Source organism: Neodiprion virginianus, chromosome 6 (genome assembly GCF_021901495.1).
Source record: "Neodiprion virginianus isolate iyNeoVirg1 chromosome 6, iyNeoVirg1.1, whole genome shotgun sequence".
In the NCBI taxonomy this organism is placed as follows: domain Eukaryota; kingdom Metazoa; phylum Arthropoda; class Insecta; order Hymenoptera; family Diprionidae; genus Neodiprion; species Neodiprion virginianus.
The window spans coordinates 19,134,839-19,156,406 of record NC_060882.1 but is presented as its reverse complement, the minus strand read 5'-3'; the positions used below and the strand labels follow the sequence as shown (position 1 = coordinate 19,156,406).

The 21,568-nt window shown below is 42.3% G+C and overlaps 2 protein-coding genes across 5 annotated transcripts; one reads left to right on the top strand and one right to left on the bottom strand.

The window, feature by feature from the left end:
* The first annotated feature begins 384 nt into the window (after positions 1-384).
* On the top strand, positions 385-3,276 carry LOC124307821 (uncharacterized). 2 transcript variants are annotated; one of them, XM_046769924.1, is made up of 2 exons: positions 385-541; positions 1,185-3,276. In XM_046769924.1, the coding sequence occupies exons 1-2, from the start codon at positions 485-487 to the stop codon at positions 1,674-1,676; spliced, it is 549 nt and encodes a 182-aa protein (XP_046625880.1). In that variant the 5' UTR covers positions 385-484; the 3' UTR covers positions 1,677-3,276. The 2 variants fall into 2 exon arrangements, with proteins under 2 accessions (XP_046625880.1, XP_046625881.1); XM_046769925.1 differs by having other exon boundaries at positions 386-541; positions 1,194-3,276.
* Positions 1,804-19,828, bottom strand: LOC124307776 (insulin-like receptor). Of its 3 annotated transcripts, XM_046769833.1 has the most exons (7): positions 19,321-19,828; positions 13,799-13,913; positions 12,374-13,633; positions 8,236-8,386; positions 7,948-8,125; positions 7,667-7,841; positions 1,804-7,545 (listed from the first exon to the last, which is right to left on the bottom strand). In XM_046769833.1, exons 3-7 carry the CDS (start codon positions 13,112-13,114, stop codon positions 4,492-4,494), a joined length of 4,299 nt encoding a protein of 1,432 aa, XP_046625789.1. In that variant the 5' UTR covers positions 13,115-13,633; positions 13,799-13,913; positions 19,321-19,828; the 3' UTR covers positions 1,804-4,491. The 3 variants fall into 3 exon arrangements, with proteins under 3 accessions (XP_046625789.1, XP_046625788.1, XP_046625791.1); XM_046769832.1 differs by lacking the exon at positions 13,799-13,913; XM_046769835.1 differs by lacking the exon at positions 13,799-13,913 and having other exon boundaries at positions 19,592-19,828.
* Positions 19,829-21,568: the final 1,740 nt, after the last annotated feature.

Genomic DNA, 21,568 nt, shown 5'->3' with positions numbered 1-21,568 from the left:
CATTTTGTTCGTAAATTGGTCAATTAGTTTGCGTTACGATGGCAATAGGCCATTCATAAGATGGATTAACGCCTTGGTAGAACCGCAATCATCGGTGTTTACGCCCTTGCTGTAGTCTCGACGAACGCTTGTCTACATAGACGTGGACAGACAACGTTCAGAAAACAACAATACAAAATCAATGCGTAAAAAGAAAGAAACAACGAAGCAAACACATGAATTCATTCACCACTCTAGTCCAAAGTTGCCTTGATTCCGATTCGACCTGCTAAGTTCGAAAGACGTCATTCCTGTTTTCCCGGAGCGGTGCTCACTACGTTTTTTTTTTCTCTTCAGATCAGCTCGACTGTGGGATATCGACTAGCGATGAAATCTCGAGAGCCGTCTTATAAATATAAGCGCGCCGAGAGTACGCTCAGTTTGAGTCCTTAGTCGACTATTGTTGGTCCGTGTAGTGCAGTGCAGCTTTTACTCCGTTTTAGTGATGGATTTCTTGGTATACTTTTACTCCCTAATGGTATTAATTACCATGCAAGCTCTGGTAAGTATACCCATCTAGCATTATTAAGCAATGACCAAGAATCGGAGTTCTTTGTGAAATTTTATTTATTACGAGAACACCTTATACCCGCTCCTAAAAATTGTTTTACCATCGAATGCGAATTTAGCTTGACAGAAAGAAATAGATGCATAAAAATGATCACTCACTTAATCAAGATTGTGATCCCATTCTACATTAAGATACTAAAATATTCGCAAACTATTCTTCATTGACTCTTATTTGAGCTGATATTTATTGTGAATTTTCGTTCCGAAAAAATTCTGAATCATTGAACCCGAATACGTATCGCTCGAACTTCGTAAAAATATCGATTGGAGCAGTTTCTCAGAAAATCCTATTTTCATTGTTTTTTTCGAATCGAAACATCCAGTTTGAAACTCGTTGGTTTCATTTTCTCTAATCATTAATTTATAATAATTTTCTCTAAGCATAATTTCTTCACGTAAAAACAAGTTGTCAGAGTGAAATGAAAAATGAATTTTACCGTGAAATAGTGAAATTGCCTTTCACAATAAGTGGCAAAAACAAGTTAGCCTGTCCCAAGATGACCTGGAGATTCCTCCTGCATTTATGCTAAAAACTGATTTCTTCTCAATGTAATATTTTTCGATTAAAATTTAAGAATTTACAGGCGATGAGTACCCGATACGGGCTTCCTTCGTCACGGCTAATTCCTGCTGGAACGGAAGATGAAAGTAGTCAAGAAAATTCGGTGAAGAAATCGCTGGACCTGGATTGGAGAACAAATGTCGACGATGACGCCAGTCTGCTAATGCCAGCGGATCCGCTCGTCCCTGCAACTTTAGCAGAGGCAACAAGACCCAGCAAACCGAACCGACCCGCTTTTACCTGGTGGCCTTCAAAGGTCGATCGCTCGGATAACTCGAATGAAATCCAAAGAAAAGCAAGCTCTCAGTCCGTTGGTCTCGACATCGACCTCAATCTCCGCCAAGACAAATCGAAGACTGCGACTTTTGAAGAGATCGAAACCAGGAATGCGAATATTTACAACCCTCTCCTGAACCTCGACCATTACCCGATAGCCACGAAAAAGTACACGGTCGTTGAGCTTGAAAACATGAACGCAAATCATTACAACCCTTATCTTGACTAGATGAACATCATGCGATACCTGTGATGTTGTATAATTGAGATTGAATTGGGTTTTCCGGGCCGAACATTGCGGTTCCATATTTAATCGATTCAGTTATTATGAATTCCATCTCTTTTTGCACAGGAGAAAACGACGTTCCATGACTTTAGAAATGTACCATGCTCGTATCTACAACGGTTGTTACATCGTACACGGTGTAATATATTACGGTGCTATCGAAGTTGGAATAGGACAGGAAACGGGACTTGATATAAGAGAAATGATTTTTATTTTCAATTGAATACCGGTATTCAGGGGTGATTTTCGCGGTAAACTTGGCTAAACTCTGGTTCGGCTTGCACATCGTCGAGGCGCAAGACGGGGACCTCCCACGACGATACCTGCCTCGGTAGGACAATTGGTACGTAGGCGACAAGCGGACACCTGATCACTCGTAATTATGAATGTTGAAGCAGAGATTGAGTTACAAACGAGCGTTACTAAGCGCCATATGGACCGGCATCTCATTGCTTGCACAACGTCTAGTCGATACGTGCGGGCTTCGGGAGAGTATAATCGCAGCGAGATTAGATTGGAGCTTTGCTGTTTGCTGCAGGACAAAGAGTAAAAAAACAGACGCAAAAGAAAAACTGGATATCGTGTTATGTAAATGTGCAGGGGTCAAGTGCGACCGGCAAAAGATATAGCGATAACTGAGAACTATGTGTAGGTGTTTAACAATAAGGTTACGGATATTACAGATTATAGATACGCGTGAATGCGAGGTGCGGATGGTTGAGAAACACGGTTATTGGGATTCCTATTACTGTTTATTTAAAAAACTGAAAAAAAAGAAAACTTTTCTGCGAGAATAACAAACTTTTGGCTTATGTGACTAGTTGTAATACTCAGCGGCAATACTAACAGTAACGTGGCTTAGGATATTAATGAATCATTGTTACGGTCCATAACTATTGAATGTAAGTCTTAAGTATATAAACATAAAATATTATACATAATATAAAATATGCTATAAAGTACAAGTTATTTGATTTCAAACTTTCCTGCTCCCGATCAACGAACACCTTAGTAAAAACGTCGCTGTACGCGGAAACAAGAAATATAACGAAAACAAAATAGAGAATTGGTTTTTATCTAAAATATAATAATTTAACCTAATCGCTACGGTATATAAATTAATTTTGTATACAATATAATGGTCATAGTCTTTTGTGGAAGACGGTATGGCAGGATTTTTTGATTAGGAATATCCCGGTGCGAAATTCTCACGTGCAACCGTCATAATGCGACGTAAAATAAGTATATGCTATACTCTTGTCTGCAACGTTGCGCGAAAGGACTTGCCCAATCGCAAATAAAGTTACAGTTGACAGACGTACACCCGGCGTCTCGGATTCCGGCATATTCGGAATCCAACGAGTCGAGTGTGCGTCATGCATGTACACACGTGATTACAGGGTCTACTTCTAGAAATACGCAAGTGCGTGCCAAAATTGTTTTAGTTCGGCATATGCGAGTGTAAAGTTATAACAGAAACGATCGTTAAATCTAAGGTACGTGAGCAGCAAAAAAACAAAAACAAAAAATATGAAAATAATAAGAAAAAAAAAAAAAAACGTTCTTCACTCGAGTAGAACAAATATTTTCTCAACCTTGAAAAGCTTCGCTTAACGTTTTCGCGAGTCTGGAATTTATTGAAATTCTGATTTTCGACAAGTCGCACTCATACTGAACCGAAATACATCTTTGGAATTTCATGTTGAAGTGAGTTGTATTATTTGGATAACTGAAGAACGTAAAAACGGATGCACGTGATGTACAAATCAACGTGCATAAAATGGGTAAAAGGTCGGACCAAGTTTAAAGTTGATTAACTAAGATTGGAATAACTAGCCTGACAAGAAGTTCTGGTTTTATCTGTAGTTCAAGGTGATCGTATGAAACAAGTGAATTGAAGATCTGCGATCTATTCAACCGGAGTTCAATTGAAGCCAAGAAATCTTTGATGATAATATAGTTGGATTTATGATATAAGTCATACTACGATAAGATGACGCAAGTAATTAAATGGTATTTAAGCCTCAGTTCATTGTGTTGTGTTCAAAAATTATCTACTATACATATGTAATTATGCATATATAGTTGTAGAGGTGAAAGTTGTACATAAGAAATGTTTTATGAAGAATAAAAGTCAATTCTACATGTTTCTTCAGAAAATCTTAACTCCAACTCGTTGGTCCCGAAAACAAGAAACATGTGTCTGAAACTGCGTTGGATATATCATATGCATGTAATATTTAGCGTTATTCGCTCTTCAAAACGCAAACTTCTTCTTGGCAATAAACCGCGACAACATTTGTGATGACGATGTGTAATTGAATACATCTTAGCAGGAGTAAGTTACTTTTAAGAATGCCTTTATCCAAGGTAAAATATTTTAAAACGGGATTTCCACACAGACCGGCTGAAATGATTTGTGGAGAAATAACCAGGATCAATTTCTGTCCAGACGCAATTTCCCTGAATTTGATTATTCGTTGATTAAATAAGGCACTTTGTGTCTAAAGGCACAAAAATAGCAGTCTCTCGTTCACTTTTCTACTCGCACACATTCGCCTCTCTCTCTCTCTCTATATATTTTTCGCACGCTCTGTAACAAGTTCAATGTGACGGAATACGGGCAATGTGTAGCGAACCACTACCAAAATGTACCGAAACTTAGTTAATTTGATCGAGAACAAAGCTGCAGTCTTTCTCGCAGTTTCAATGAAGATACTAACCAGCCGTCGAAGGTTTCGGCTCGCGGATTAACGCATCAACGGTCCAAAGATACGTCCTCCATGGCGGAGTGGTCGCCAAACTGTTGAAAACCGTTCTTAAAAATGCGTCCCCGGCTCGAACCGGCCTTAGTTTGATCGAGAAGCATTACGTTGTCTTCGAAGTCCTTCACCCACCTCGCGGTTTCGTTTCCAAAGTAAAATCTGATGGGCGCAGCGTTGTGGTAAACCTTTTTTACCCCCGAGTTACGGATTTCGACGCCGTCCGATGAGTGGTAAAACGACGATGTGCAAAAATCTTGCGAAAGGAATGGCTCTAGCTCGGAAACAATCTCAAGAAAGGTTGGCCTGTCGTTAGGTCTCCACTTGAAGCACCGTTCCATTATTTTGTAAATTATCTCAGGACAGTTTTTCGGTATTTCCACGGTCCCCTTGCGCAACACGTAGTTCAGCACCTCCTCGTTGGAGAATCCCTGATAGGGAATTTCGGCGAGGGTCAATATTTCGTATAGTACAACGCCGTACGACCAAACGTCAGAGTCAGAGGTGAAAACACCGTCGGATAAGTTCTCCGGCGCCATCCATCTAATCGGCAACAAACCCTTCTTGCCAATCTTGTAGTAATCCGTCTCATATATATCTCTGGCCATACCAAAGTCCCCGATCTTACAAACCAAATTCTTCGACACCATGCAATTTCTCGCCGCCAAATCTCTGTGAACGAATTTCTTCGACTCGAGGTAAGCCATGCCGTCTGCTATTTCTGCGGCCATTCTGCATATGCGTGAAAAATTCGGCACCAACTGGGTGTCTCGTGTCTTTCTCAGATACGTTTTAAGGTCACCGTTCTCCATCAGTTCCATTATAACGAACGGCGGACTACCAACCGAGACGACACCGAGTAGTTTGATTATGTGGAAGGTGGAGAAATTCTTCATGACCGATGCCTCGTTCAGAAATTCGTTTTGTTCGCGATAATTAGCGGTTACCGATATCGTTTTTATCGCAACGTTCCTCGTGCCGTTTAAGACGCCGCGGTAAACCATTCCAAAATTACCCAACCCGAGTTCCTCCATTATCTCAACGTCCTCTCGCGGCACTTCCCACTCGTCCAGGACGTATTTCGTCTCAATGTAGTCCGGATTCACACTGGCTATCAATCTGATCTGTTTCATTTTGTACTGTCGCCGTTTCCACACGAGATACAAGACAAATGCCACCAGTACAGCGACTACGGCAAAGCAAAGCCCTATTATCACACCCATCGAGCTATGGTCCTGGATTCCAATGAGGAACTCGTGAAATTCCGAAAAGTTTCCGTCGCCGGCGAGCGACATTGATTGGACCCTGACGCTGTACTTCCCCGGATTCAGATTGACCAATGTGAACGTGTTGCGTTTTTCGCGCGCCTCCTTGTTCGTGACGCACTCTTCGGCTTTCTTCACATCTCTAACCTCGAGGTTCGTGTACTCGATCTTGTAGGCGACCGTCAATCCGTTTGGTTCGACTACCGGATCCCAAGAGATCGTTACTATCGTGTTATTCGAAATGGCCACGTTGACGTTGCGCACGTCGTCGGCGGACTGCCTCTTCAGGGTCCTGGCGCTCGTGTATTCGACCAGCGAACACTGCTCCGCGTCGTTCTCAAGCTTCATACCACAGGCGGCGAGGGAAATAGTGTAAGTCGAATAATGCTTCAGGTTCTTCACGAGGTAGGAATTGTTTTCGCCGGTTACGTTGAACGAAAAGACCTCGTACGCACCCCGGACAATGACTGGCTTCTGGTAGCTCACGCTCGACGTTCTGCAGAAGCTCTGCTTGCCGGGTACGTAACGGCTGAGACTGATGTCCTCGTTGCACGTGATCGCGAACTTCATCGGAGGCGCAGGCTTAGACTCGACCACGTCCTTTTTGCAGCACGACCTTGTGGTGTTCCTAAATTGACCGCTCCGCGTTGCCACGTCAACGTCCGATTTCTCCGTCACCAAGTCCACTGCCACTTTCTCCGTCACCTCGACACCGAGCTCATCTTCGATGTGCGCCTCGTCGACGAGACCGTATTCGCAGTAGTTTCGCTCCTCGAGCAACTCGGGATCGTCTCTTATCACGAATCCAGACAAAATGTAATACTCTATCGGACCGTTTGGGAACTCTGGCAGACCCCATCGCACCATGATTTCGGTGTCGCTTGACGGAACCGAGGACAAGTTCGTCGGGGGTGACGGTACGTCGCTTCGAGTACGGAAAAAAATTATCTCTGACTGACCAATCGGACTCGCGAAGGAGCCCTCGTTCCCCAGAGTGTAAGTCTTCACGTATACCGCGTAACGGGTGTACGGCTTCAGGTCAGTTATCAGTTTCGCAACTTTCGGTGAATTTCTTTCGGATATTGAGGGGTCAACGTCCACTGCCTGCCAGGTGTTGTTACCGCAAAAATTCGAGTCGAATACGGTCTCGTCCGTATTTTCGGTTGCTATGTAGTTCAAAATGTAGCCCAGAACATGCTGACCGCTGGACGGCTCGTAGCTCTTCCATTCAACTTGAGCAAAGTCCGGTCCGGTTTCCCTCACGGTTATGTTTATGTTACCATTGTCGCAGGCGACTTTATCGCCGTTCGACTCCGGGTCAACGTCCGCCTTGGAAAAATTCTGTATATCGACCATGCGTCCGAGTTCTTCGATCTTCGAAAAACAGAGCTTGGGGTTGTAGTGGAAGAACATCCTGCCCTTTTGAACCGTGATATTTTGATCCTTCGGGAACAAATAGGACAAGTTCGGATTGTCCAGTATCGTCAGACTGGAGTTGTTGCTGTCCAGTGGGTCACCCTTGATCACTCGTAATTTTTTAAAAAATGACAGCGAAGTGATCGGAAACGAATGCGTCACCTTGAGGTACCCGGTGATCTCTTCGACCGAACCGAACGACTTGGCAAGCTCGGCCATTAGGTTTGGGTTGTTGTTTTGTATGTGAATCTCAAGACCCCCCTGAACGACATCCACCCCTTCGTAACGCTGAGCGTCGGCCATATTTCGGATAGTTCCTCCAGGCAATATTCGACGACAAGGTCCGGCGCATTTTCGGCACGTCGCGGTCTGCAAAAATCGGGACTATATGAGAAGTATACTCAAGGATTGAGAGCCAGGAAAATCCTGCATTGCGATAATGAAAGGATCAAGCATAAACACCGATCGTTGTCAACGAGTATAAACTTACATTATTTTTCGGGTCGACGGCGTCCTCGTACCCCTTGGGGCATTGCTGGATGCAGGAATGGTTGAAGGGACGAAACACGGGCTGCTCGTGTATGGCGTATTCGTTTCGTGGTAGGACCACTTTCATCGTCAAGCATTCGTGTTGAGTGATGCATCTCCTCATCAAGTAACCGTACCTGTGTGTACATACGGAAGAAAAGAACAGGTAGTAGAGTTTGCGATTCCACGAAAAGTGTTACAGTGCATTACTCTGCCTGTGTTCAAGTGGAATAATCATCTTACAGGTGCGCCGGGCATGTTCGGACGCATCTTCCGTCGTGACGGAAATGCTTACAAACGTAACAGTCCGTATCCTTGGGTCCGTGGCACCATCCCAAACACTCCGAGTGGCACTGGGGCTTCTCCGTGAGCTGACAATGTTTCGACGTCCAACAATAGCCGAGGTTGCATTGTGAACAACCTGCGTGATGGTTAAACGGGAAAGAAAGAGACCATGAAACACAGTGTTATCGACGATCCGGAGGATTAACGTATCGACATTTTTTTATAATTATATATCTTTCAACGAACCGGGACAAGTGGAGTCTCCATTTTGCTTGATAAATATGTCACCGGCAACAACGATCAGCGACCAGTTGATAGTTTTCACGAAGCAGAGACTCGGGTTATTCTCGATGATCACTCCTCCTCTCGTTATCTCCGTTAGATTCCTAAGACCGAGCTGAAGCATATTATAGGTATGAGAATTTGTTATTCAATTGAATAAAAGCGAGAGAGGTCAGGCGCCAACTTCAACCAAGGGTCAATTGGTTCAAGCTGGTTAACCTTGCCGTCAATTGACCTCAATACGGGTTATTGTCTGCGAAGTTCAGGTCCTTTGATTCCTTGTGTGTGGGAAGCAGAATTCATATTAGAATTAAAGATGCCATTTCACGAGCACAACGTACCATGAAAAACGTACGATGAATACATTATCAAGTCAACGATTTTTAGTCGAATCCAATCATCGAACAGGTAGGTTCTATTTTTCCTCTAATCGGTTATGTTGACAAAAAAGTTACAAGTCAACCCGTTGGATATTTCAAATGCGTGATAAATATCGAAAGTTGTTATTTATTCGTCTTAACAGATTGAACGAGTCTTGGGAAATTGCAAATGAGACCTTCCATTCTGAATGTCAGAATGATGCATGCAACCGTTGTTATTTTCTTTTTTAAAGTAATTTTGCACAAGCAAATCTCAATTTCACATTGTTGAATTTTATTTTTCTCTCTTCCTACCGACAGAATTGAACGCAATAAAACTATTTGAAAGGAAAAATAAGATAAGCTATCTGGGGCACGTCCCGCTTTCAACAAACGCACCTAGCGCAACCCACCTTTATGGGTCGGTCAGGTTATTCTTCATGCGCAGCTATTACCGACTTTTTTTATGCTCTGCGCGTACAGTCGTTTAATATCACACTCGGTACACAGTATGTAAATATTATTTCAAACGTCGGAATAATATTTATTCTACAGGTATGAATTGACTTTTTATTAATATTCGATTTGTGATCATAGTGTTCATCGAGAAACTAATTAGCACTTCAGTCCTTTAACAAAGTGTTATACTGTTTTCATATAAACCAAAAATTACTCCACATTGTTTTTTTGTTTTTCGGGTTATTAGTTTCGTTATTTTTTTTTTTTCGAAGATGTCAAACATGTCGCACAAAAGACGACGGTGAATTACCAATATTGGCAACAATTTCAAGTTCAAGATCGATCAATCAAAAATTCATGCTTTTCCTTACTTATACACGTATGCAAGATCACAATGTTCACTTATTTTGCATCAAATTGGGATATTTTAAAATGAACTGGACCTTATGTCGGTCTCGTTCGTAATATATTATTCAAAAACCTATACGAAAACACAGTTATAGTGCTGAGAAATGAAATTTTGCTGTTTTCGCATCCGGGCTTGGAACCGTAATTAGCAGGGTTGTTACATTTTTTGTTTGTTTTTTTTTCATCTTTTTTCTATACTTTTTTCTAATTTCTTTTTATTCATTTATGATTGGTTCAATGTGATAGTTTTTATACGCTCCCAATAAAATAAAGCCGCTTTTTGAACCATCGAGAAAATATCTGTTTGTGCGAGAATCGAGAAATAATTAAATTTCATTCAGGCTTTTCATTCCATTCCTATTACTTCGGCACTCACTAAATCACCAAGTCAGTTAGTCAGTCAGTGACTTAGTCAGTACCTACCTAAGTAATATGAATCTACTGGAAAAATTCAGGAAATGAACTATTCGTCACCCTCTCCGAAGGAAGAGCATATTTTGGATTCATCAGTTTTCTGGAAAAGTCTGAAACGAAAAATGACTATTTTCCATTTCTCGAATCCGTACGAATACTGCCTTCGTGGTTCAAAATACGACTTTTTTTTTTACTGACAGTACATAAAGTATCATATTGAACCAACCAGATATAGATAATAATCCGAAAAAAGTACAAAAAAAAAAAAAGGAAAAGATCGAAAAAAAGAAATGAACCAACTCTGCCTACGACGATTTGTTTCGGCAAAATAGCGATGTAACAGATCAACTCAAGATATTACATCGCACTCGTTACCTTCTCATCTCACTCGCCATTTAGAAGCATCCTCAAATATGTAGGTACGCGCACTTGCGTATTGTCTAGCTAATGTCTCAAAATCATATCTGTGTATCATCCATTATGTATTCTTCCAGCCTTTGTAAAACCTCAGTTGTCTTTCTGATTTCTAGCGATACGGTTCGTGTCGTGTGCGTAAATAAAGTACATCTTTTGTTCGTTAATCATCAAATACCTTTAATGATCATCCCGATTCACTCACTCCTGTCTTTTATCAGTAATTCCTGGATCCTGCGTCAATGATCCAGTATTTATCGATATTTCTGCAAACAGTTTTTGGTCCCTCGAGCCGGATCAGTCGCCAATCGAGTAGAATCTTTCGAATCTTCCCGATTTACGGGAAAATGAATCGGCTAGTGAGTGACACCGAACCATCTTGCATCAAGTGTCGTGTAAATCCACGTCTATCAAAATGTCGGTGAAGACTGTCGTTAAAAATTATTCCTGTCCGTTAAATTCAAACGTACGGTAAATTCCTCTGCAGTGTGACCATGACTAGACTCGGTGCGTAAACAACACCGATGTGTGTATCGCGACGCGCAACTATCAGTGTGTTCGTATCTCGTTCTTGAAAACTTCGTTCATCGAAGAGCTCCGCAAGCCACGACTGAAGATGCAGCATCGAAACAACGTCTACCGCGTATCGAATTTCCTACTTTCTCGGGCAATTACTCAGACGGGAAGTCTTTCCACGACCTCTTCACGTAAATAGTTTGCGAAAATTCACACATCTTAGACGTGGAAAATTTGCATTACCTCAAAACAAGTCTGACTGGCGAGCTGTCGCAACTCATCAGAAACATCGCTCTCATCTCGGAAAACTTCCCTCGAGCTTGGAAAACCCTCGAATCACGGTACGAAAACAAACGACTTTTGACCGATTCTCATTTCCCGAAACTTTTTCAGATTCCTCGCGTCGCGAAAAAATCATCCTCGAAACTCGAGAGCTTACACAGTAATCCTTGCGTAGCTCTTGGTCCGAGAATCATTGGAATCACATCATCGTGCAAATGACGATTCGCAAGCTCGACCCAGGATCTCTCGAAGAGTGGAAAAAACGTGTCACCAAGATACTCGAGCACAAGCTCGAAGCCGTGGAACGAGCTCGTAATCAAACCTCGACAAGTAAACCGCACTCGTCGCAGTAAAGGTCAAACCCTCAGCCGACAAGGTCACATACAACACAATCAAAAGAACAATCGTGCGTCCGTTGAAAAGGCAATCGTTAGATCGCGTTTTGTTCGACCTTTCGCGACAAATGTCTTGATCAAAGGAAATGGTTTCTTCGAAAAAGCTCTGCTTTAACTCTCTCGGTCTGTATCAGCAACAAGACTGTCTATCTCAGGTAAGCAGCCACGCAGCTTAGCTCACACCATAGACCATACACTAGATCCATGGCTTACACCCATCAAACATAATCGCGGAACGGAAATCCAAGAGTTCAAGCGCGCTCGTTGGCATCGCATTTCGGTTTCCGGAAACCCCGCCGATCTCACGTCTCGCGGTGCATTTGCAGAACAACTACAGAATTCAGACGATTTGGACGTTTGGACGATCCGGATGCTGAAGCGAAATCGGTCAAAGTACAGAAGAAATTGGAAAAAAAAGAAGACACGAAACAACTCTGCCAATGACGGTTCCAAGTCCGGATGTGAAAAGAGCATGATTTCATTTCTAAGCACTATAACTTTGCGTATCTGTACAGGTTTCTCAATAATACATTACGAACGAGAACGACATAAACTTCGGTTCATTTCAAAATATCCCAATTTGATGCAAGATAAGTGAACATTGTGATCTTACGTACGTGTATGAGTACGGAAAAAGCATGAATTTAAAGCTTTTTCCGAAGCTGAAGATCTTAGCTTTTCGGATGCGGCAAAGAATTTTCTGTACTCACACGCGTACCCACAATAACTTTTCCACACCCCGCGGCCAGTAAATATCGATTTTCAAAGATTTTCCATTTTCAATCCACCCAACTAAAGAACCATGCTAACGGACTTGTCATTAATATTCCACGAGCCGATCAGTTTATAAATTACCTCTTGCAAATTGCGCATTTCGTAGACCATGAGTGCGTAGTCGGTCATCAATGTTTGTCCCCTGATGACCTCGAGGTTGGGAAACAGGTTGGTAAGGCTCTTCAGTCCGTTCACCCTGTAGAACATGAGGTAGCCGGTGATCTCCCTGAGCTTTGGAAAAGTCATATTTTCGAACGAGTTTTCTTCCGATCTTTCGATCAGTACGATCTGAAGAAATCCTTCGATGATCTCGCACTCCTTCAGTGTGTTGAAATTTTCCACCTTGTTCCTTATGTCCATAGACGGGCAAATACCGTCGACCACTTTGACCGTACTGTTTTTCGTTGGCCAGTACTTCCCGCGTTTCCGGTCCTTCGACTTCCCGTTAGACGGCGGCATATTCAACGGTGTCGATTCGTGGGAATTCTTCGACAAGGCGACGACAGGTTTCGTTTTATCCTCGTCCGTGGATCTCGGACCGATCAATTTCCTCGATTCGGAATCAACCGAGTATTCGTTGTTTCGGCTCGTCGCGTTTTCGAACTCCGAGTCGTTGGAGTCGATTATTCTTCGATCACGGGCAAAATCGATCACGCTCGATTTCCCACCCTCGTCGAGACCAGGCACGAGGTATTTTTCGTACGGCGTTTTGTCACGTTGCTTCGGCACCGATTTCGTCTTCCGGATATCGCCATCTTTCTCCTCGCTGCACAACACCGAGCCCAGAACGAAAAACAGGACGACCAATGTTTTCGACTTCATGATTACCGTTTTTCATCGGTATCGGTTTCTCCTTTCACCTCTTATTCAAATAATCATACACCGTAAATTTTACACACCCACTACCGCCGTGTCTCATAACCAATGGCGACAACCAATTTGTTGATATTTCACTTTATTTCTCTCGCGCCAAGTCAACCTTGACTCTTTCTTCAACAACTTATTATTTTTTATTTTTTTTTTACAATTTTTTATACAATAACACGCAGTGCGTAATGTTTAAATTGCACTGTTTATAATTTACAATCGTTTTTTTTTTTTTTTTTTGTAAAGCACAATTAGCTATCTAATTTCTTCAATTATTTCTAATTGTATTTGTTCTTTGTTTCACGTGTAGTCAATTGTTTCACTATTATTTGTGTGTTTTTTTTATTGATCCGACGCCTATATTTCTTTTATCAAATTTATAACCATATGCACGACCGTCGAACTTGGAGTTGTTCTCCGAAACGTAATCATTCACCAAGGCCGCAGGACGCCTGTGTTCGATTATCCTCCGACCTGTGAACCGAACAAGAAAACGGTAATTATTACGCAGAAAAATAATGGGCATAAAACGTGTGGGTACGCGAAAAATCAAGTTTTTCCAAAGACGGATTTTCGTTTATAGAGCTGTAACGGAGAAAAAAAATATCTTTAAACTCTAAACAGTTAAATTATACGTACAGCGTTCTCCGTGTAAGCTTCAGCTCCATATAAAGTATACGACATATATTTGAACCCAAATAAATATCCTTGACCGGATCGTTCAACCGCACCGTCATTTTTAAGACACATTCTCCTATAGCGTACGATTTGTTATACCGAGAAAGAAATTTATATCTGTATACACAACGATAAGTGAAAACATCTTCCGAGAATTACTCAATCACGCAGCCAATGACTTAATGTTGAGCATACGTTAAGAATACACGTCGTTAATGCACACCTTACTCGCACCTGTCCGTGTACATGCACATAAAAATACGGATTACTTTTGCAGGAAAAATTATACAGCTGTTTTCGCGCAGCGAGGCGATGACTAATGCCTGTCGAACGGTCGCGTGGTCTCTAATGATTCGTGAGTTTCATAGAGTGATTTGTCGTAGAAGGGGGAGGGGGGGAGGGGGGAGGGGGGCGGTGGATGACGAAAATAAACGGAAACCCGTGCGGGTCGGAAACGGGAAAGAAGAACATTGTAAGTGAATCGGGAGCACATTTAGGATCGAATGTAATACAGCCAGCGAAAGATTCAATTTGTCGAAATAATGACAACAGGAATGTCGAAAAAATGCTAAACTTGCTCCAAACGACATAACGATTAAATGTCGGACGATGATGAAATAGCACTCGGTGACGCGGGCGTCCGCGAATATTGCGTAGAATTTTTATCCCCTTCTTCTTCTACTTTTTTTACGACCCATTACTCACACGCGCCCGTATGCACACATATATACGTATACATATAATATACACACGTGTACGTATATATCCAGATGTAGCCAAACACAGTTTGTTCTAGGAATGTCTCAAGTTTAGTAGTAGGAACGTGTGTTACAAAGCATATAACCGGATTTGAGAAGACGGGGTCAATGTAACAAAATAGGAATGAAAAAATATGAGCACACGCTGTACGCAAAAATTTTCCTATTCTTCGTAAGTTTTCCGTCATTCTTCGATAAATTTTACTACATGGATCACACGAGGGAAATTTCTAATCTTGTTCCGTTCGCTGTATCAGCTGCGGTGACTTTTTTTAACTGTGACCGGAAAATATAGTATAACGACTGTATTATTTTTTAATTAATTACACGGTGAGATTCGGGCGATAAATAAAGTAAATTAACCAACCGTAATGTTTGACGTTCCTCTGTAATACCAGGAAACGTCCTCCTGTATCGACGCCTGTGATCAAACTAAATAATTTCTTGTACCAAATCTTGTTATATAAATCTAGGAATATTCACGCCGTTATTGTAACGATACCCGTTTCACCAGACAGTTATTTCGCACGATGTTGATTTTTATCACGTTCTATAAGCAGACGGTTGAATAATAAGAGAGGAAAAATAATGAGATAATGAAATTAAACGAATTACGAGTGCGAAGAGTTTCTTCTTACCGTACTTCTAATGTTAACGGTTAAGCGAAGCGGTAAAACGCGAATTGCGGTCTTCGAATAAATACGAATTAACAACATGTTATTTTCGATGCTCGATTATGGACTCCGTAGCTTATATATACGGCGTTAGAAAATATTTGTCAAGCGGTGCGAACACGCGTTAAAGAATTAACATTCTCTAACGAGAGTTCAATTCGTCCATATGGCGGCGAGGAGACAGGCAGTCAGTCGGTCAGTCATTCAGTCAGTCAGTTAGTCAGCCAGGAAAGTAAGTAGATACAATTAATTACGTTATACGTGTAGCAATATGAAAAGGACGCGGTGCAGTTGCAACAGCTTAGGAAAAAATATCCCCGACGTGATGTTAATGATGATAATTTAACGTCGTTTAACAACAATCTCAGAAGCGTTTAAATGTGCCCGTTATCGGACGAGAGAAAATTCCAGCAAACTGACCGATGATAATAACTCAATTATTGGTATACCGATTATGAAACGCTGCGTCATAAGTTGAGGGAGAGAGAAAGAGAGAAAATAAAAAAGGAAACAAGATAAAAAGACGTACGTCAATTCGTTGTTAATTACAACAAGACCTTGGAAATATACAATATGCCAGGTTCGGATTATCACATGTTTGAATTTAGAGTAGCAGCCAAATCGTTGTTTCAGCAGCGTTGCTGGTCATCGAAGTGAAGAGAAATCACCGTTGGAGAGTCAAGTCTGGCAGCCAGTCCGATTGTTCGGGGTTATAACTGCGTCGCGATATTATTAATTAACGTTTTATCTCGTGGCCGTGACACATGCGTGCAGAGAACTGACAAGTTCACGTCGTATTTATTACACGGTACGTGTAACGGTGGGTGTCATGTAGTATAATACAAACTACGAATGTACACTGCACGAATGTAAAATGCACGCTGAGGAATACTGATAAACCGCGATTATTCGATTGTACGAAACAGTTAAGAATTGTTTTATTTCGCCTGGAAAAAAACTTTACGTATTCGACTCGGCAGCAAATGAAAAGTAAACAAGTTACGTCGCGTCGTAAACTTCAAGAGAGTTTTACTGATTTGCCGATACTGTTCAATTATACAACAGTATATATAATGTCGTTTTTATCGTTTCGTAGAAATGTTGAGGGACTGTTTCGAGCAGAACAAATATTTCTCGTGTCGATCTGAGACTAATTCAAGTTGGTGACGTGAATGTATTTCAATTAAATTATTGTCACAAAAGTCACTGCCTCGCAATTTTAGAGGTGAACTTTGGAAGAGAATTGTGTGATTTTCAATATGTAAGAGCGTATTTTGCTTTATTACGATCAACCGAATCTCGACAAGTATATTATATAAAGTTGTGAAATAATCATTTTTCGTCCTTATTTATTGACTTTAGGAAATTCAACAGCACGCGAAATCAAAACATTACACGGTGAATGAAATTTTCCCCCTTGGTGCAATCGTAGCTGTACTACTGCGAATTTCTGTAGAAATACGACAACAATACGACTGACTGCTGTTCGATCGTTCCATGAAACGGCGAAATTTCAATTTGAACAAGTGTTCAAAATAAAAGAAAAAACAAAAAGGACAAAAAATAACAATTTCTCGTCTTTTATTCTCCACCTTCGAAGTAGTTTGTTTAAAAATAAAAAAATGCAAGCCGGACGGCATGCGAGTATGTACGTACAGTACATACGGACCCATTTTTCGCCGACGTATCGGCGAGTAAATAAACCGACGACTGTATATAATCGGTATAATATACCGTCCTCGTCGCGATAAGAATAGACAAGCGGTCCTCAATTTCCGGAAGCGATTAACTGCGTCGCTTTTGAGCGTGGTGTCACGTGAGCGACGTAGGAGTTTCTACGAGAATCCATCTCATTCTTTCACAAGATACCGATTCGATTTGAAATTGTTTGCGATATGATCGTGTCGACGACCGGAAGTGCGATGTGATCGGTCGGAATACCGATAAATTATCATACGACTAATTTCAAACGATCTCATAATTAGCGAATAGTATATTGTGTAACATAGAGGCAAACACGGTCGTTTAGGACCGAGCGTAAGTTTGCGATACGAGTAGTGGGTGAGCCGAAGACGAATATTGCAAATACGCGCAGCGAAAAGCTCGTTGCCTCATTGTTGCACACGATTCTTTACATAACAAGAGTATGTTACGCGTTTTTTCACCGAGCACGAAATTGAGGTTAGGGTCGCGTCATGTCAGATTTGTTCGCGACGACGCATGCGCGCGGTAAAGAAAATACCACTTCTAACTCCTAAGACCCAGTAGTCGTCTTTACTGTACTCCGCGCATGCGCATTCGGCGACTCACTCTACCGTCATACAAACGAATAAATTGTGTACTACAGAAAACAGGCATGTAAAAACGCGTAAAACATGCCTGCGTTGCATAAACAAACATGCGACAAAAAATCTCGTAATTTTTAATTCAGCCAACCGCAGCACGGATCGTTTCACACCGAATCCCGTATCGATTACAAACCCGGCCAAATATTTCACGCTTGAGACCGCTCTAAAAAAAAAAAAAAAAAAAAAAACACACCCCAAAATCCGTGGTAGCGTTACATACATAAATTCTCGACTCGCAAAAGAGACAAGACGTCGCGGTGCGCGCGTCGGAAGCTTTCTGGGTCTCTCGAGCGTTGGTTATATTTTAATATTGCGTAGTAGGGATCTCTCGTACTCTCTCGTAGCGAGACAGACGGGCGTGTATAGAGGATGGAAGGTGTGCGACGTGAATGAGTTGCGTCACGAGAGGCGACAGCCAGGCAAAGCAGGCCTTCTCTCTCATCGCAGTTGCTGCTGCTGCCGCTGCTGTTTGCGGCCTGTCGGCGTGGCGGCGCTGCCTTCGTCGCCTAGAAGAGTCGATCCAAACTCTCTCTCCCCTCCCTCCTTCCCCCGCCGACCCTGTCTCTTTCACTCTCTCTGTCTCTCTCGCTCTCCCGCCGCGTACGCATGCAGTCACGCACGCACGCACGCTCTATAGCCGCTGTTTACTCGGCGGCGGTTGGCCCGTTTTCACCGCTCTTTGTTTACAAGTTGGAAAACTATTTTCACATTACAAAGTTCGACGATTGTCTTTGCACGCGCGGGTATATAAGAAATTGCTTTCCGCGTTCCGCACGTGTACAATAACTTATTCATGCGTACGTATGCACAATGTAGGTACACACACACACACACACATGATTGTGTAAAGGTAAAATTTTAATTGTTTTTTTCTTTTTTCTTCAATTCACCGCTTACTATTAAGATAGTAGACGATACTGTTCATCCTTACACGTGTGTAATATCTCGACTCGCGTAAGTATAATAATGCGCGTCCTTTTCACCGTCTAGCGTCGATCGTTTCCTATTATCGGTGATGTGATATTGAGACGGATTCTTCTTTCTTTTTTTTTTTTTTTTTCCACACATAGATACCTGTGGTCTGTACTATACCTCTATCCGCCCCTACCGTATGTAGAACTATTTTTAAACAGCCTTAGTTATAGTGATCCTCAAAACTTGTTTCCTACCTACCAATAAAGGATTGTTGTTATTCGTTTTTTATCCCGTGGTTCTTGGCGCATTTGTTTCCTTTTTCTTTTTTTTTATTTCGTTCTCATCTTACGAGTCTTGCGTTGTTTGTTTGTTTATTTTATTGATTCGCAAAAATAACGATCGAGCGGGGGTGAAATAACCGAGAAAGAAAAGACACGCACAGACGCACGCAGACAGGGTGAATCCGGATGTTTGTTTTTCGCCAAATTGAATACTTCGCGAATTATATACATGAAAGATTAGAGAGCTAGTCTCGCGTACGATGTATAATGTCCCACGTGTTGATCATTCGAGAGGCACACGCACGGCACAACACACGAATGAATCAGTACGATGCGCGCGCGGAGGTGAGGAAGAAGAAAGAAAAATTGGAAAACGGACAAAAGAAGAAGAAAGGAAAACGCTTGGCGTCGCGTCGCAACGCATCCTAAGGCGATGTGCAGCAGCCCGTCGTTGCGTCAACCTTTAAGCGAATATCCGTCGTGTCATCGGTTTATGTTTCACCTTACCCAATCAACTCTTTCGATTCCCAACATCCACACACTTGTCGTACACGCCTCGTCCTCTTGTTTCTCTCTTCGTTATCGATCAATTTCACCGCGTGCAACTTCACCACACCGACGCGACGCAGAGATTTGCGGAACTACGACAAACAACACAACGCACAACCGTCCCTCAGACGTACTCCAATAAATATGAAAAATTATTTCCAACAGCGGGCAATTCGATCACTCGCACGAATTTCGGGGGAGGGGGACTAGACGAAAAGAACTACCGTACTGCAGTAGGTAAAACTCCGCGAAAACCGCTCCTGCCGAAATCGAAGCGAACGTTACACACGCCGCCGCTTGCTTTCAGCGCTCGTCCGATCCGGCGCCTCGTTGAAAACACTCGCTGGTTGAAATCCTCGGTTCGTTGGCGCGCAACGCGGACCGTCGCTTTGCTCGGCGGTTGGCGAGAATCTAACACGGCCACACTGCGAATACTACGGAGCGGAGTCAGCTGGCGGCGGCGTTGCCTCCGGCATTGTCGTAGCACCCGATGGAACATCCGGCTAGACCTAATCTCTCTCCCCCCCCACCTTCCGTATCTCCTCTCCCACCACCCCCCTCGCCGACGTCCGCTCCCCCCTCCCCGGCCGTCGCCGCCGACTCCCATAGTCGTAGTTGCGCCTCGGCTGTATTATTTTTTTTTTATTTTCAATTTTTTTTATTTATTTATTTTTTTTTTTTTATCATGTACTCCGACTCGTTTCCTCCTTCCTTCCTCATCCAGACCGTAAAGGCGAAATGCAAATATTTTTGAATTCATTGACGATCGATCCAACGAGAGATAGCCTCACCCACGAAAACTATACGTACATGTATGTACGTACATATGTGAGTCCGATTTGTATTTCTTGATTCCCGAGCTATTCGCTACTAAAGGGGGAGGGAATAACATATCGGCGGATAGTCATGGTCTTGCTTGTGTCTTCTTGTTGGCACGTTCTAGCGACCGATGGAATTGTTTATTGTTAGATAAGCGGATGTCGGTATATAATATATACGAATATATGTGTATATTTCTTTTTCTTTTTTTTTTCTTAAACATACGTATGTATCGTAACGATATTTCTCTGTTAGTTACCACCAGTCGAAGACTACCGCCGTCGACAATGCGGCGCGATTCCCCAATTAGACTCACGCCAATTAAACAATCGGAAGAGAAGATCGTTGAGCACAGAAAGCTTACGCTTTAATTTTTAGATAATAAAGTTTTATAACGTGTGGTATTGCCAGTAAATAAATAAATCGAGTCGAGTCCAAGGTATATAACAGAGATAGCTCGATGTACGATGGAAATTTCAGAAGCAGTTTTTGGAGAGAAAATTACCAAAAAAGTAGAGAAATTAATATAAAACGGAAAGAAAATACTTATTCGTTAGCTACCGGGCTGCTCGGGAATTCGAATTTAATAAGCAGAAACCACAGAGTCACACGGTGACGAAACCCGGAGCGTGATTCGCAAAGATACTGGCGTCATACGGTGCAATGCAACCAAAGAAATAATCAAGATACGAGAGAAATAAAAATTCCTACAACTTCGTAACGATCCGATTACGGCAGAGGCGAAAGCCTTGCCTCACCCGGTGACCAAGGCAATCGTAGACTTTATTTAAAATTAAACTTAACGATAGCGCGAAAACGGCAGAAAGAAACGAAAGGAAGGAAGGAAGGAAGAGAAGCTAAAACTGTAGAACAGGACCAACTCAGGATCACCAGGACTGCCGTTGGTTCTCCGATGGTACCGTCGAGTTCGTTGTCGTATTTGATACCTCGTTTCTTGCGCCGAGTTGCGAAATACAAAATTTACATGGGAAAAATTAGTTGCTAATTAATAATTAATGGATCCCAGACTAATTTGTATCCAGTTCGCTTCGAGTACCGTGTCAGGGACGCTTTTCCCGGGTTCTTCGTCGGTAGAATGTCCTTGTGACGAGCTGTATTCGGAAACGCCTCGTTAAAATGTACCCTGTGCTTGGATACGTGGGTACATCAGACGACGCGACGTTGCAAAAATGTCTGTATTCGATGGTTCGACCAGATGCGCGGTTATGATGTCTGTAACGTTATTTTCCTATCTTCGATTAATTCTTATCTTGACGTAAGAAAACGCGAGATAACGACGACTTCGCGATGATCGTTAAACGTGGGCGAGGAAACGGGACTTCCTTTGCTCCTCAGATAACACGTCTGTTATTCGCTGATATCTTTT

Excerpts from the sequence above, each read along its gene's own strand:
- LOC124307821 (XM_046769924.1), top strand. The coding sequence starts at position 485 with ATGGATTTCTTGGTATACTTTTACTCCCTAATGGTATTAATTACCATG. Across the intron at positions 542-1,184 it reads TAATTACCATGCAAGCTCTG|AATTTACAGGCGATGAGTAC; the intron begins GTAAGTATACCC and ends TTAAAATTTAAG.
- LOC124307776 (XM_046769833.1), bottom strand. The coding sequence starts at position 13,114 with ATGAAGTCGAAAACATTGGTCGTCCTGTTTTTCGTTCTGGGCTCGGTG. Across the intron at positions 8,126-8,235 it reads TGGAGACTCCACTTGTCCCG|GTTGTTCACAATGCAACCTC; the intron begins GTTCGTTGAAAG and ends ACCATCACGCAG. Across the intron at positions 7,546-7,666 it reads CCGTCGACCCGAAAAATAAT|ACCGCGACGTGCCGAAAATG; the intron begins GTAAGTTTATAC and ends CGATTTTTGCAG.